General features: G+C 48.8%; 5 protein-coding genes across 5 annotated transcripts; 3 read left to right on the top strand and 2 right to left on the bottom strand.

The window, feature by feature from the left end:
* Nucleotides 1–1,106: 1,106 nt before the first annotated feature.
* F9C07_2230880 (aspartic-type endopeptidase ctsD) lies at nucleotides 1,107–2,528 on the top strand (the record flags this gene model as incomplete). The annotated part of the gene is made up of 1 exon (XM_041285339.1): nucleotides 1,107–2,528. One exon carries the CDS (start codon nucleotides 1,107–1,109, stop codon nucleotides 2,526–2,528), a length of 1,422 nt encoding a protein of 473 aa, XP_041144620.1.
* Nucleotides 2,529–3,045: 517 nt separating this feature from the next.
* Nucleotides 3,046–5,565, bottom strand: F9C07_1407666 (L-lactate dehydrogenase). Its single transcript, XM_041290928.2, has 4 exons — nucleotides 4,887–5,565; nucleotides 4,765–4,816; nucleotides 3,662–4,710; nucleotides 3,046–3,610 (listed from the first exon to the last, which is right to left on the bottom strand). The coding sequence occupies exons 1-4, from the start codon at nucleotides 4,999–5,001 to the stop codon at nucleotides 3,564–3,566; spliced, it is 1,263 nt and encodes a 420-aa protein (XP_041144619.1). The 5' UTR covers nucleotides 5,002–5,565; the 3' UTR covers nucleotides 3,046–3,563.
* Nucleotides 5,566–5,635: 70 nt separating this feature from the next.
* F9C07_5013 (putative acyl-CoA thioester hydrolase) lies at nucleotides 5,636–7,252 on the top strand (the record flags this gene model as incomplete). The annotated part of the gene is made up of 5 exons (XM_041290918.1): nucleotides 5,636–5,944; nucleotides 5,995–6,059; nucleotides 6,114–6,410; nucleotides 6,462–6,643; nucleotides 6,699–7,252. The coding sequence occupies 5 exons, from the start codon at nucleotides 5,636–5,638 to the stop codon at nucleotides 7,250–7,252; spliced, it is 1,407 nt and encodes a 468-aa protein (XP_041144618.1).
* Nucleotides 7,253–7,630: 378 nt separating this feature from the next.
* F9C07_2230877 (AAA-ATPase Vps4-associated protein 1-domain-containing protein) lies at nucleotides 7,631–8,461 on the top strand (the record flags this gene model as incomplete). Its single annotated transcript, XM_041290917.1, has 4 exons — nucleotides 7,631–7,747; nucleotides 7,818–8,153; nucleotides 8,200–8,273; nucleotides 8,347–8,461. 4 exons carry the CDS (start codon nucleotides 7,631–7,633, stop codon nucleotides 8,459–8,461), a joined length of 642 nt encoding a protein of 213 aa, XP_041144617.1.
* Nucleotides 8,462–10,388: 1,927 nt separating this feature from the next.
* Nucleotides 10,389–13,113, bottom strand: F9C07_1408359 (protein-tyrosine phosphatase-like protein). The gene is made up of 4 exons (XM_041290927.2): nucleotides 12,891–13,113; nucleotides 12,508–12,729; nucleotides 11,848–12,198; nucleotides 10,389–11,788 (listed from the first exon to the last, which is right to left on the bottom strand). Exons 1-4 carry the CDS (start codon nucleotides 12,932–12,934, stop codon nucleotides 11,377–11,379), a joined length of 1,029 nt encoding a protein of 342 aa, XP_041144616.1. The 5' UTR covers nucleotides 12,935–13,113; the 3' UTR covers nucleotides 10,389–11,376.
* Between the last annotated feature and the right edge of the window lie 1,782 nt (nucleotides 13,114–14,895).

The raw sequence follows: 14,895 nt of genomic DNA, 5'->3' as shown, positions 1-14,895 counted from the left end.
CCCGTCGTTTCAATTATCGCAGTGAATCGGATCGATCAACGCCTGCACACAAAGAGACAGATCAACCGGTTGTTTTTTTTTCTTTTTTTTCGACTCCTCTCAAAGGGGGGAAGGAAAACCATCAGAATTCTCCTATTTACACGTTAACCCAGTTCAAGAGTTGCCTTGAGCGAGTGGATCGGTAGCTGTCATGCCAAGAGGAGATTTGAAACACTTCCGAGGCTCACTGGGAAAAAAAAGAGGTTGCCCCTGATGTGGTTCGTACAAATAGTTCGACATGTTCAAACACAATCTACCCACCCAAGAGGGAATGTGAGCAGACTAATGTATGTGTGGAAGTTGCATCCATCCATTCCCCATATTCTTTGTCTTCGCTTTTCATTCGCACCACCGCTGATCACCTTGGGGATCCAATGATGCAATGACCCGAAAAATCAAGGTTCCAATTCAGGGGATCAACTGGGAATATTTCTTTTTTGTCTCAATGTCTCCCCTCACTCAGCTCCACTTGGTAGCCATGGAAGAAGTTCGGTCCAGCTGTAGATCGGGGCCTAGAGCAGCGCCGGTTTCCGACCAGAGCCACTCATGAAGACCCAAGAGCTTGGCCGTTGAAGCCCCCCGACTACTATTTGCTCCTGAATGATGGAGGATGGGTCCTCCTCTGTGTAATACAACTTTGGGACTCCTATCCATGCCTGTAGCATCCGGCTCTTTATACGTCCTTCCCCTCATGGCTATCGCTGCATAATACCATTCACTTCAGGTCTGTTGGCTGCATTGCTTGTCTTTTCTCTCTTCCTTCCTTTGCATGTGGCTTTGTTCTTTCTTACTTACAGTTTTTTCACGAAGCATTCTTCTCCCTCCGCGGTTTGTCTTCTGTTCGGGTTCTATTTATAACCGCTGGTCTGGTCGGGTCTTATTCAATTAATTGCTCATAGAAACAGCGTTCTCCGAGTTTGTATTGCATAAGACTTGATTATCATCTTTCGTTCCTTATCGAATACTAGCCCAGACATCTTCTTTCAACCTGACTGCCGCTTGTCGGTCTCTTCCCACGAATGCGCCCGTTCGCTTTCCTCTCTTTTTAGAAGAATTGACATAAAGTCATGCGTTTCTTACGATGTCTTCTCGCTACATCATCTCTTTACGCTAGTGTCACGGCATTTGTGCCCTACCACATAGAGCTTGGTGATCCTGTTACCGATGCCGCTAGTGATAAGCTACTGCGTCGTTTTTTCCCATATGAGTTGCCGTCAGAGGATGTGAAGGATGAACCGGAATCAGCCACCGGGGATGATATTTTAACCCTGGACATCAAAAGGGCCGCCTTTCGCCGTGACAACAATTTCAAGATTATGTTATCAGATGATCCGACATCACCCAATACGGCCGCGCTCAACCAAGGCGGAAATGACTATACCTACTTTGCAGCGGTCAAAGTTGGCTCTCAAGGTCAGAAGATGTGGATGATGCTGGACTCCGGTGGTGTCAATACATGGCTCTTCGGGTCGGACTGCACAACAAATTCCTGCAAATTGCACAACACATTTGGTGAACACGCTTCGACAAGTCTCCTACTAACCAACAAGGAATGGGGCGTGGGTTATGGAACCGGGCAGGTTAGTGGCGTCCTCGGAAATGATACTTTCTCGATTGCTGGTATGGATGTGCGCATGTTGTTCGGACTGGCTTCCAATGCGTCGGACCAGTTTCAGAATTACCCCATGGATGGAATTATCGGCCTTGGCCGCGCTGAGGAGGGATCGTACGGTCCCTCGTTCATGGAAGCCGTCATAGAGCAGAAATCCCTCAAGTCAAACATTGTCAGCTTCAGTCTCTCTCGCGCTGCCGACGGAGGGAAGGATGGTGCTGTGACGTTTGGTGGCGTCGACAAGACTAAATTTACCGGGAACATTTCGTACACCGACGCTCTCAGCGGTAACAATCGATGGACCATCCCTCTGGACGATGCCAGCGTGGATGGCAATGCCTGCAACTTCGTCAACAAAACGGCCATCATCGACACCGGCACATCCTACGCTCTGATCCCACCGAAGGATGCAGCCGCATTGCATAAGTTGATTCCAGGCTCCAGTGCCTCGGGGGACGAAAACTTCGTTATTCCCTGCAATTCCACTGCCAAAGTTGAACTTACTTTTTCGGGCAAGAGTTATACAATTTCTCCCAAGGATTATGTCGGTTCGAAGTACGGGTCGGGTTGTGTTTCGACGATCATCGGCCACCAGATGTTCGGTGACAACGAATGGCTTGTGGGCGATGTCTTCCTCAAGAACGTGTATACGGTGTTTGACTTCGACCAAGACCGCGTCGGGTTTGCGGTGCGTGGGAACTCCAGCGCAAAGGCATCTACGACAACTACCACTGCTACTGGAACCGACAAGGCTGACTCCGCTACTGCTGCCGCCGCGAGCTCAAGTGCGACAGAAGCTACCTCTGCTGGTGTGAAGACCGGCGTGCATTATCTGCCTGCCTTGATGGTCGTTCTGTGCACACTTTGGCTCGCCTAGTGTGATCACGTGAGTCTCAATAGGTTCGCTACTATTTCTTGCATATATAATACTACTATCCGACCCAGTACCCGTTAGAACATGGCGACCATGGCATCAGCCGCTGCAGTTGCGATCGTTCTGAAGGCTTTCTGTATATTCTCCTGTCAGTACCTTGGCGCCTCTATCATCCGGCCTCCTGGGACATACCTCGCATGCACGTACGATGTCCCTAGTCTAGGACTATATATTCGAACTATACCGTCTCAACATCGGTAAATAGATACTTCTCAGTCCGGACAACAATCATTCTTTTATCCGGACAATTCTACTCAAAGAAACTGTTACACCTCAACTGTCTGAAGTCCCAATATCCCCGTAATTAGCACATAGCCCTTGACCACAGAGGTGCCACCAAGATAAGAACTCGCTTAATTAGACGTCGCTGCATCCTAGAAAATTCAAACCTTCCACATACAACATAAGAAACACAAGCAAGAGCCTCTACAAGCCCCTCTTATTACATTCACCAAGTCACACCCCGTCAGTCACCGACTGCTCAAGCTCGACAAGTCATTACATTTCAGGCAGCATAGTTTATATCCCAGCAGATGTAACGCTATCGAGATCATGGAGGCTAGTGTCGGCACTAAGCAGGGATCAATGAGCCAGTTATATCTACCCCAGACACCAACTGTTACATATTAAGTGTATCTTCTGCACTGATCGTCTACTTATATACGAGGTCTGTCAGCCTTGTGATCTTGAGGTTGAACTATGTGGAACCTGAGTCGACTATATGGAATTATGGTTATCAGATCTCCTTAACCGGGCCCACCTGGGAAAAGCTTAGATAGATTACTTTGCCTTTACTGGGCGATAGTTTATGTGATGGTTACTCGGATGGCGGTGATAGAAGAGGTTGCATGGGACTAAAAGGAAAGTGGGTGTGGAGGTCTTCATATGTATTATTCCTACTCCAGCAGACAGTGTCCCCTGTTCTATACTGCGTATAAACCCTTGCAGTGCATTGCATTATATGTCTACTTCATCAGTTCACAAGACTTTGTCCGGGATAAGGGTATATCCTTTCGGGTATGATTCTACAGAAGTGTTAGCTCATTGAAAAGACAGCTGCACATACGCAAGCATACCTAAAATCGATCGGTCAAGTTCCTTCACGCTGTTGAATCCCGCAACACACATGAAAATGTCAAAGTCAGCGAGCAGCGATTTCATAACATGACGGACTCCCTCCTCTCCCATGATACTGAGCCCCCAGATCCAGAGCCGGCCGACAAACACGAACCGGGCACCCAGCGCCAGCGCTTTCGCGACATCACTCGCGCCGCGAACTCCAGAGTCATACATGATGTAAATCTGGTCACCAACAGCATTGGCAATATTCTCTAGTGCATCAAGACTTGCGATGGCTCCGTCCACCTGCCGACCGGCATGATTGCTCACCACGATACCGTCGACGCCGTACTCGACGCACTTTTTTGCATCTGCGACCGACTGGATCCCCTTGATAGCGAAAGGTCTTCCACCGGAAATCTTCTTCCATTGTTCGATTAACCAGGGGATCTTCTCCCAGGACCATGCACGTCCATGCCAGACGGAGTCAATCCATTTTGCCGAGGCTGCGACGATGTCCTTCTCCGGGTCAATACCTTCTTCGCGACATCGCTTCTGGAATACAGGGTCTGTCAAGCCTAGGTCGGCACCGGTCCCGCGGTAGAAGGCATAATTGGAATTGGCCACATCGTCATGTCGCCAGCCAAGCTGCCAGGTGTCAGTAGTGAGGATGAGCGCATCAAACCCGGACTTCCATGCCCGGTTGAGGAGAGACAGTGTCAACTCGTCATCATGCGGCATATACAGCTGATAGAACCGGGGACCTTGGCCATTTGCTTCTGCGACTTTCTCAATCGGTGTGCTTCCTGCTGTAGAGAGGCAGTACGGGAGATTGAGTTCGCCTGCAACCTTGGCGACTGCGGCTTCTGCTGATGGATGGTAAATTTTGTTGATTCCGATGGGCGCAAAGCCTATTGGGGCTGATACGTGGTGTCCAAAGATCTCCGTAGTTGTATCTCGCAGGTTGGTATCTACTAGTTGTCGGGGGATGATACGGTGACGGAAAAAGGCTTGACGGTTCGCCAGGTGGGTGTTGGACATGCCCGCATTAGAGGATGCATAGTACCTACGCATGTATTAGACAATATACGTCCTATAATTGCAGAAGTTGGAGCCATACCAACCGCCTTGACTAAGCTTCTCATGAGCCAACTGCTCCAATTTGATAGGATCTATGCGGACACGAGCCATGGTCAGCCCAAGGTGCTTACTTTTGCTAGTCAAGTGCAGGAAACGTCGTACCTGTGTTGAAAGGAGGCGTTTGGCCCTCGTTGAGCTTCCAGAAGTTCTCGCGCTGGTACAACGCCCATTGTGGCGTTGTTCTCTTCTGGATGTTGGGGTTTGTTGGGTCACTCATTGTTCAGGAGGCTTCAATTGATCTGTCTGTATAAAATTTACTACGTAAAGAATAGAGACGACCATCATGTATTTATATGGGTTATGACTTCATTTTGACGCAGCTCTCGGGCGAGAGACATGGTGGAGCAGATCAATTAAGCTCTTGATAAACCCTGACAGGGACACAGGCCAATAATTGTTGGTTCTTAGGAGTATGAGAACGTTTAATTGGAAGAAGCATCGACATAGTTCTTCACCAACAATAGGAGTTCATGACATCGCCGATAAGATAGGAGGACGGCGATGATGTCATTGAGCAGATGAACTAAAATGATGTTCCTCGACATGCAGCATTGAGAGGGATACTAGTCCTACGGATTGAACATCCCCCTCGTAGTCCATACTATATTCTAAGAATAGCCATGAACTCTTTTGACACATCGAATATTATCCTCCAACATGAAGAAGCCGTGCAAATTCCCGAGGGAATAACCTTTGACGGGTCCCGATATCCTCCGGAAGAAAGATCGGTAATCGGCCAACAGGCCTCGGGAACATGACCCCGATGCCGACAGTGACCATTTCTACCCCAAACTCTCCCTTCAACTAACCTTCCTCCCAAACGCCCTCTGGAACTAACCTAAGTTTACACAATGTTGGGACTAACCACGCGACGGTCCGCTGCGACCCGCTCGAAATGCTTAACATCTGCAACTAATAGCATTCTCCGGACAAGGGCCGCAGAGCGCCCATCGCAATTGTGTCTTGCGTCCAAGGATTTTCACACCAGTCAATCCAATGCGGCGTCCCGACCTACGTGGATGCCCATGCGCGTCAAGACACCGTGGATTGAAGCATTGACGAAGAGCAGAGAGGATGCGAAGTCCGGCAAGGGAGCTTCTGCGCCGGTCGCGAAGCCCGATCTGACCCCTAAGAAGATGTCGGATAGTCATTATAGTGCTGTGAGTAAGAATGCTTGCATTTGCTGAGTCATGGTCTAATGTTTGAACAGATTTTGCCGTTGGCACAAGACAAATGGCTCCTTGATACATATTTGAATGCTTCGGGGCATATCAGGTAACCAATCTGACATATATGCCTTGGAGAATGAGTCATTGCTGACGAAGCCAGGTTGGGATCGCTACTGATGGACCTGGATGCCCTAGCCGGTATCATTGCTTACAGACACACCGGAGGCTCGGTGACGACTGTGACCGCTGCATGTGACCGAATCACCATCGAACATCCTCTGATGGAGATCTGCGATCTCGAGCTCAGTGGCCAGGTTACCTACGCTACAGGCCGCTCTAGTATGGAGATATCTCTGCAGGTCGCAAAGGCCCCTCCTGAAGGACAGAAGGCGAAACCTGAGGACGTCCTGATCACTTGCGCCTTCACAATGGTGTCTCTGGATCCGGCTACCAAGAAGTACGTTCGTCGAGTAGCTGCGTCTCATAGTACCGTACTAACGCTCCTTAGACCCGTCAATGTTGCACCCCTTCTGCTAGAAACCGACGAAGAACGTCTTCTCTTCAAAAAGGGAGAAGAAAACTATCAGGCCAAGAAAGGGCTGAGAAAACGAAGTCTGCTTCAGAAGGCCCCAGACGACGAAGAGAGTAACCTGATTCACTCCATGTGGACCAAGGAGATGTCATACCTGAGTACGTGGCTACTCTCCAATGCTCTGTTGTGGTCACAGCCACTAACGTCACACAGGCCCCGAATCTCCCGATCAGAGACCATCAAACATGGTCTTCATGAGCGACACCAACTTGAAATCAGCCATGATCATGCAGCCGCAAGACCGCAACCGTCACAACTTCATGATCTTCGGTGGTTTCCTTTTGAAGCAGACCTTCGAGCTTGCATTCTGCTGTGTAGCGTCTTTCTCCCACGCTCGACCCAACTTCATCTCCCTTGATCCTAGCACCTTCGAGAACCCCGTTCCCGTCGGCAGCGTCCTGTACCTTCGCGCCACGGTTGCCTATACAGAGCCTGTCGAAACCGAGTCAGGCAGCAAGTACACCAAGGTTCAGGTCCGCGTGGACACCAAGGTCAGGGATGTGGAGCATGGCACCAAGAAGTCGACCGGCCAGTTCAACTACACCTTCTTGGTTGAGAAGGATATTCAGGTCATGCCGAAGAGTTACGGCGAGTTTATGCTCTGGACCGATGCCAGGAGACGGTCACAGAATGCGGCTGCATTGGCTCCTGCTGGGTCGAGGGAGTTTAGTGCTCTTAGAGGGCTCAAGGATAGTGTGACTGAATAGATGTTACTGTATAGAATAATGTTGGCATATAGTATGGCGTACAGGCTTTAAGAGTCTCATGGACTCCGGAAAGCATAGGGTATCGTGTATACCTTCTAAACAAAAGCAAATCCATAGCAACTAATCATAGTAATATCCATGTACGTCTACTGAACATGGTCCAGAGTACTAAACAAAAATACGCATAGAAACAAGATCACGATCGATCTTTATACCAGTCACATGACATGACATCTCCGCACCGATAAAGGCCAAACAAGATCTTATCTCCCCAACTACTTGGACCCCTCCATACATATTTGTACAGAACGTTTCTCGGTTGTCTCCCGTATATACACATCTATTCCCACTAGATCCATAATCCACCTTTCATTGAACATGAGTGGGCCATTCCAAAACATCTACCATCTCCGCCGGGTAGCAGACACCGCGGCAAAGGCGTGCTACGTCTGCCACAAGCCCTCGAGCAGCGTCATGATCACGCCTGACAACAAGGTAAATACTTCCTAACCTCTTTCAAAGTATAACTAGTTGGTATGGAACGGTATTAGTAACATCGTTGAAGGATTTCTTCTACGTTTGTCCTATTCATCTAAAGGATCGGCATTTCTGCTCTCCTATCGTTGACACAGAGGCCGAGGAAAAGAAGAAGAAAGAAGAGGCATTAGCCAAAGAAATCGAGAAAGTAAAGAAGGAGTACGAGGAGAGACAAAAAAAGAAAAAAGACAAGTCGAAAGAGAAGAAACCCGACGAAGAGTCAAAGAAGGAAGAAAAATCATCCAACACCGACAAACAGGAGGGCAATGACGAGAAGGAACGAGACGATAAGGTCTATACCCTACCCTACCCTACCTCCCCTGCCCATTCTCCCTCAGGCCACCCAGACGCTCAGACCCTGAACGTGAATCAGAACCGACAAACAAAAAGCTAAAGCTGACACACGAAAGATTGAATCCCTCAAGAAGTCAGCACAGTCCACGTCGACGTCGGATGACGGGCCTCGTATTTTCGCATTGCATAAGTAAGTCCTAACCCGATTCAGGATCCGGATTCCCTTTCCCAGCTCAGCATGATCTGACCGGATTGGCTCGCAGAAATTTCTATCAGATGCGCATCGACAGACTGCGTAATCTCGAGGCTGCCAAGAGAAATCGTCAGCGCCTGCAGGATCCCTCCTTTTTTCCGTCTGTCCCGTCTGGAGGGCTCTGATGAGGTCAAAATTACGGGGTGGTTTGCCTCGTCCGAACGGATTAGGATGTTAATAGCGAAGTGAAGTGTCCATTCGTCAGCTCGTTTAAACGGGGATCTCGACGTCATATAATTAAGCGCGGCAATACGACGATCATATTAGAGCGTCGCTGCGAAGATGAAATAAACGACAAGCTCGCGCAGCCACGGTTACTCATTGTGCCACCCTCATTTCTGAGATAAACCGTACTTGAACCCAATCTTCTGCTCGAATCTGGCTAAATAATACAGCTGCGCTACAAATCAGCTAAGAATCCGTCCCAATCAAACCCATGGTCTGATCACCAAGTCAGCCAACACTCACCGCATGACACCGTCTGCAACATCTAATGCCGCAGTCCTGAAGTCTGCCTGGTCCACCCGGGGGCTCAGTCAACATCGGAAGCGAGGCAAGGCACTCTAAGCGGAACCCAACAGATGCGATAGCTCAGCACTAGGCACGACGCGGAAGCTTCCAAATCAGGGACTTCAGCCTTACAGGCAACAGTTCGTACTCTTATGCTCGAACTATGTATGTGAAATTCCGTATATCCGGTTCGACGACGGGCCATAATAGCGTGCGGGAGGCCGCGGGAGAAGAACCCCAACTCTAACCGGTCAATATGACAGAAAAGTAATACTTACTACGCGCCATATGAAGCTATATTAGATCACGCATCGGATATACATCTATAGTATACAAACAATTTACATAAACAATCCAATCAATACGTAAGCTAACCTGACAAAAAAAATGATATACCAAGCAAGGAGCATCATATACTTAACATAGCCTACACCTGTCATGCACAAACACAGACCAACTGGCAGCTCGAGGCAAAGCCACCGATACATCTTGCATATTCTGCCTAGCCTAGGCAGGTAACTAGTAGTAGACTCCGGCTTAACGACGGAGCACATGCATACATATCCCTATTTCGATCCTCCATAGGGACTCTCGAGATTTGTGCAATCAGAGCTCCGGCACAAAAGCGCCATGATGTCAGGGAACGGACGGTTTCATTTACTTGACTTTAATTCTTGACTCGATTTCCAGTCTCTGTGGGGAATAAGGAGGTATACTGTATTACTGTATGCATTATAGTGGGGAAAGAGGAGGCAGTGCACTCTCTGCTGCCTGTCGTTAGGGCCCTTCGGTTCGGTGGGGGGGAGAAGTTCGAGTTTCAGGGCTTGGGGTGTATCTAAGGGGTTCCGTTTTGGTTGTTTGGGGTATTTCGAAGGGGGCACTGGTGTGGATGCATGTTTTATAGTGGTTGAATTATGCAGAGCTTGTGAGAGTTGAATATTGTGCTGATTTTTAATATGGTTGGTTCGACGGGATCTTGTGGCATGTGGTGTCTTGTAGCGCTTAGGGCTTAGAGTCGGGTTTCATTTTGACACCCGATTGATGAGGTCGATGGCTGCATTGACTGGACGAGACGCTTGAGTTGTCGTGTGCAAGTGACGTCATTTTCGATACAAAGTCGCTTCTGGAAGGAGGTTGTCGCTTTTATCCGACATTCATCCATGGATAGGATCTGGTTCAGAAGCATTTCGAATCCTACCTCCTCCCTTGGATGGATATAAGAGTGAAAATCTCATCACCGAGGAATGGAGGGAATGATGGGAAGCCCGAAAGTCCACCGCCAAGGCCAGTAGTAGCTCACTGATAACATTTGCATTGATCTTTATAAGATGATCCCAGGGAATCCAATCCACTCCTTCAGAGTGAGTGATCATCATAATTGCGATTGCTGTTGCCACTATGGAGTATAAGTATGAAGCGGTCTGGCGGTAATTGAAATACGGTGGGTCAGGGGTTCGCCGGAATTAAAATTACGACAACGGTACTGGGTAACGATCCTGATACAAGAGCGTTACGGCAGGAGGGCATCCATGGGTCTAGCGCCCCCCAGTTGCGTAAGAGCAGTTTGCACAGCCCCCGTGCCGGAGCTAGTGAGTAGGCTAGGCCTACCCTGCTGGAGCCTGGTCTCGTCCTGGAACCGGGTCACGGACTCTCGATACGCCTGCACCGATTACTAATGTTCCCTTCTCAGGAACTTGTGCACGACTGCCCACTGGGAGTTTGAGTTAGTCCTCCCCGATCTTCCCACGCCGCAGATCCCGGGACTTGTTCTGCCCGTCCATTGGCGGGTTTCCCAGCCAGTGGGCCTTGCCGTAAAAACAGCCTCGTGGAGTTGTGGGGTGAAGCCCTGAATCCTGACAGGTTCTAGCGCTTGGACACCTCGGGTATCAAGGCATTCTGCTGGTATCTTGCTCAGAACCATCAAGCAAAGCCTTCGCAGCAGTGATGTCATAATATCAACTTTTCTCAGCAGTTCTGGGATCTGATTTTCTATGAGCTATCAAATTGTACGGATTTTGTCGCGCCTGTCGTCACGGAAAGTTATTTCGTCGCTGCTAGCTTGGTAGATCAACTCCATTGCGGGATGATCGACATCAGGGTCCTCTAGAAGAAGAGATGGGTCGCACCAAGACTGAACTCTGCGTGCCTAGACCCAAGTCTTCTGGTAGCTAGACGCCTGTTCATGTATGCTCTTGTTTATCTGTTATCTCCCCGGTGCGGTGGATCTGCGAAGACCAACGCGTATACGCAAGGCCCAACTTTATTTAACACAAAGGTATCGTTGCAGTGCCCTTTCCCATACACCGCTTCGGGAAATAGTTGAAGTTCGGCCAAGTAGACCAAGGCGCACAGCTTCTACTCTCCACGGCGATCTGTAAACGAGAGCTTGGTATCACGTGATGCGAGGTTCGTCGGTCCTTCAAACGCTGGATACCAGAGAAAAAATTATGTGTGTTCAATCGGCAGTGGTAATTATTCGCGAAGTATCCGCTGTATCAGTTTCCCCTGAGGCGCAGTAGCCGTCGTAAACTTAGAGGTTGCCCCGTCCATTTGTGGAATCATCCGCAGGATTAGGCCTCATACTAGGCGGCATACGGATGCCTAGGGCAGCTGGAGGTAGCCTTCCCACATTGACACGTTGGGACATATCGATTCGAGCCTTCGCAAGGCCGATTGCGGGGACTACCCAGTCGCCGCAGCTACATTGCATACCCTGCCATGCAAACTTTCCGATATTGGAACCACACGAGGTGTTCGGGCAGGTCAATCGACCAGACAGGGGCGCATCCCCAGACGGTGCTCCATCATCTTCACCGTTAGGGAAAAGGCACGGGCGCATCCACGTTAAAGGATGTAAGAAAATGTGGGCGCAGTCGGTTGGTCCCTTTGCACCGTTTTGCGGGCCATGTGGTATGATGAATGGCGTGGTCGCCAAGTTTCGTCTGCCGAATACAGTCAACATTTATCTGGAGAGGTTTATCTTAAATTAAGGAAAACTGACCTGCATTTCCGACATTTAATTTCCGTTGTTCGATCCGTATTGTCTTGGGATTTGTGAGGTTGTTCGTCTTCAAATAACACGGAACTCATCTCCGGCGCGCGCCCACATGCTACACTTTCCTCAACTTCGCGGCGGTAAAGCCAACGGTTATACAGCGGATGGCTGATCACATCGTCTGGACAGCCCATTTGGTGGTATATCGACAGCTGTTTCATGAACCCATCATTCGGTTCACAAAGTGGCCGACTTTCCTTAATAATAGCAAGAGCGGACTGCGGCGTCAGTGCACTTGGCTGCTGGTGGAGTAGATAAGCGATACATATGGTGGCTGAACGGGATTTTCCCATCGCACTATTTTTACTATCAGTAACAATAACTCTTAATGCCTCTCATCTAAGCATTCCCCTGAGGCCAATGGAAACATTTCAATATGACAACATCTGGCCTAGAAGTTAGACCCATACTCGTGAGGAGAGCACGTGATATCGATCAGAACTTCGTTTTGACTATACATTGGGATGGAAGGCCAGAAGAGTGAAAACGCTTGGGCCCAGAACCATAGAGTTTTCTCGGCCAGCCAGGCCACCCAAGTATATGGGGACAGTGCGGGTTTGTTGGTATGAGTAGAGATGAGGGAAGAGGGGTAGACCGTAGACTAACCAATGGACCAGGACGCCCCCACCAGCATCCAATCCAGACTGGATGAACTTAATGGCGGAGGGGAAATGTTCTAGGAGGTTCTCATCCTCAACATCGTCCACATCGATGCGATGATGTTGGAAGCCTGCAAATGTCTCCTCTTGTGGTTGCAGGCGTAATACCGATAGTACGTGGGTAATGTTTGCTCTTTCCAATGCTGCCCTGTTCTTAAGGGAGAAAATGCTACACGTCAAACCTATAGGTCAGCAAGCGGTTCGATGTAAAAGTATCTTTTCTTTTTCTTGACTCGGGCTTTTGAGAGTATATTTGTTGCCCCGCGTTGTTAGGATTCTAGCCCAACGCAATGGTTTAATACGGGTATTGAGGGACAAGGTAAGACCAACCCTCCAATATAAATATTCTGACCAGGAATACGATTCATAGCCATTGTGAATACCGCTTTGAGTAACACTAATGCACATAAGAATGATGATATCGTACTAGGTCAGATATGGGACGGAGGATGGATATCTGTGATCGTAGAATGCAAAGCGTTGACAATGATCCTTCTAGCCAAATTCAGATACTACCAAGCCAAGAATCCGATGAGGGGGCATCATTGGCTGGTGGAGGAAGGCCTACGAGGGCGGCACGGAACGGCAACTAGGGTGTAGGGCAAGGGCAAGGGCAGGCTACTGTTGGGGCCTGAGGCAATAAGGTTGGTGGCCCCGCATTACTAGTCTTGAACCCTGAATCTTGAATGAAGGAATGGATTCGATTAGATAGGTCGAATATCGCTTGTCCCGCATGAAAGTTTGCAATTATCTAGTGGACAATGACACCATACTTTCTGTGGCTAACTATGTGACAAATCTCTCGAATCCATCCTGGTTGACTATCTACGCAACTTGTAGGTTCAGAAATGTACTAAGTACTGTACTGTGTAGCGCTGAGATGGAACCAAAATCTCTTGAAACTGGATTCTTGGAGGTATGCATGCACGTACGTCTGTGCTGCAAGTCGTCAGTTGAAGTCTTGGAAGGAATGGATACAATCAAAACTCCGCACTGCTGCATCAAGGATTATCCTCATTCGTAAGTGCGGGACGGAATCGGATAACCTCAAGCCCCCTTCCCAACAATGATTGGTGTCGAATAGACGCCAAGGTCCCAAATCCTCAGGTAGTTTCAGATTTGCACTGTTTCAAACCGCCTCCGCTGTGGTAAAAGTTCACGTCGATCAATTGGCCACATGTGATGAAGGAGTCTGTGCGGCTCGCATTCCACCGACGACAAATATGCTTCTACTTTTAGTGCCTGGACTAAGACTGCTGTCCAGACTCCAGAGTACGTCCTTACAAATTTTGACTTCTTAAGTTTTGGATGTGCGTATGTTGATTGCGTTTTCTGTCTCACCATGAGCCGTGTATGGGTGCTACTAGAAGGAAGACCCTGACTCGACACTAAAATTTCCCCCCTGATACTCACATGACGCCTGATTCAGGTTCAATCAATCAAATGCAAAGATGAAGAGCACAGTTGGGATCACAGTAGATTAAGCTTGACCTCCTCAACTCTCATACATCTTGCGGAGTGAGCACTGTGCAATCTAACATTGATTGGGTACTAAGTGCTACTACTAGCTGAGGCCAGTTCAGCTAGCCATGCCTGAGTAGTCAATACTGGCTAACTAGCGCCTGGATTACGATGTCAGCAGGCCTGTGCACGGGACTTAGCCTGCAGCCTGTTAAGGCTTAAGGCTGACGGCGCTTTTGTATGGCAAGTAGTTTAACTCTACTTGGATGCTTGCTTTTTCTTACTCACTTTTAACCCTTGTCCCTGCGAAGGGCTTCCGTATCACGACGTAAATTATAAGACAACATCTTCACCCCATCCAGTCACGAGAGACGTGTGACTCGCACTACATCCACCGACCGACTATATATAGTGCTTACGTGCGGGACCTGTAAACTAGCAATTCATCTTGATGACTACAGGACCCCCTCTTTTCGATCAGACGCCGACCATTTTGTGCACGACGGCCCAATCGTATCGGATTGTCGATCAAGTATGGGATGATGGCAAAAACAAGCGTCGCATCGTATAGGCTTACGAACAGCTAGAATTAGCAGAGCAAATGGAATCCGCCGGATTGCCACAACCCAGTGGATGCATGCGTGTGTGTTGTTGTCCAGGTGATGGTTTTCAAGTGGGCGCGTAAGACTCAACAACGAGAGGAAAGCGTGGACCAGAGAAGACATATCCATTCCCTTTCCATTCAGCTGTGGAGGATAGGAGCTGAATAGACGAGATTGGAGTTGATCACCTCTTCTGATCGCCACTGTGACCGCATACAGACTGTGGTGTGCAGAGGGCCGTCAGTAGTGGCGAAAAAAAAAAAAAAAAAAAA

Source organism: Aspergillus flavus, chromosome 3 (genome assembly GCF_009017415.1).
Source record: "Aspergillus flavus chromosome 3, complete sequence".
Lineage (NCBI taxonomy): Eukaryota > Fungi > Ascomycota > Eurotiomycetes > Eurotiales > Aspergillaceae > Aspergillus > Aspergillus flavus.
The sequence above is the reverse complement of the archived record's forward strand: the minus strand, read 5'-3'. Positions and strand labels throughout refer to the sequence as shown.

What these genes read in the sequence shown, in the direction of transcription:
- F9C07_1408359 (XM_041290927.2), bottom strand. Translation starts at nt 12,934, where the DNA reads ATGGCTATGAATCGTATTCCTGGTCAGAATATTTATATTGGAGG. An exon ending in CAGAATATTTATATTGGAGG is followed by an intron (nt 12,730 to 12,890) that starts GTTGGTCTTACC and finishes TTTGACGTGTAG; the next exon opens with CATTTTCTCCCTTAAGAACA. An exon ending in GGGGGCGTCCTGGTCCATTG is followed by an intron (nt 12,199 to 12,507) that starts GTTAGTCTACGG and finishes TAGTAAAAATAG; the next exon opens with TGCGATGGGAAAATCCCGTT.
- F9C07_1407666 (XM_041290928.2), bottom strand. Translation starts at nt 5,001, where the DNA reads ATGAGTGACCCAACAAACCCCAACATCCAGAAGAGAACAACGCCACAA. An exon ending in AAGCTTAGTCAAGGCGGTTG is followed by an intron (nt 4,711 to 4,764) that starts GTATGGCTCCAA and finishes ATACATGCGTAG; the next exon opens with GTACTATGCATCCTCTAATG. An exon ending in ACTTGACCGATCGATTTTAG is followed by an intron (nt 3,611 to 3,661) that starts GTATGCTTGCGT and finishes ACACTTCTGTAG; the next exon opens with AATCATACCCGAAAGGATAT.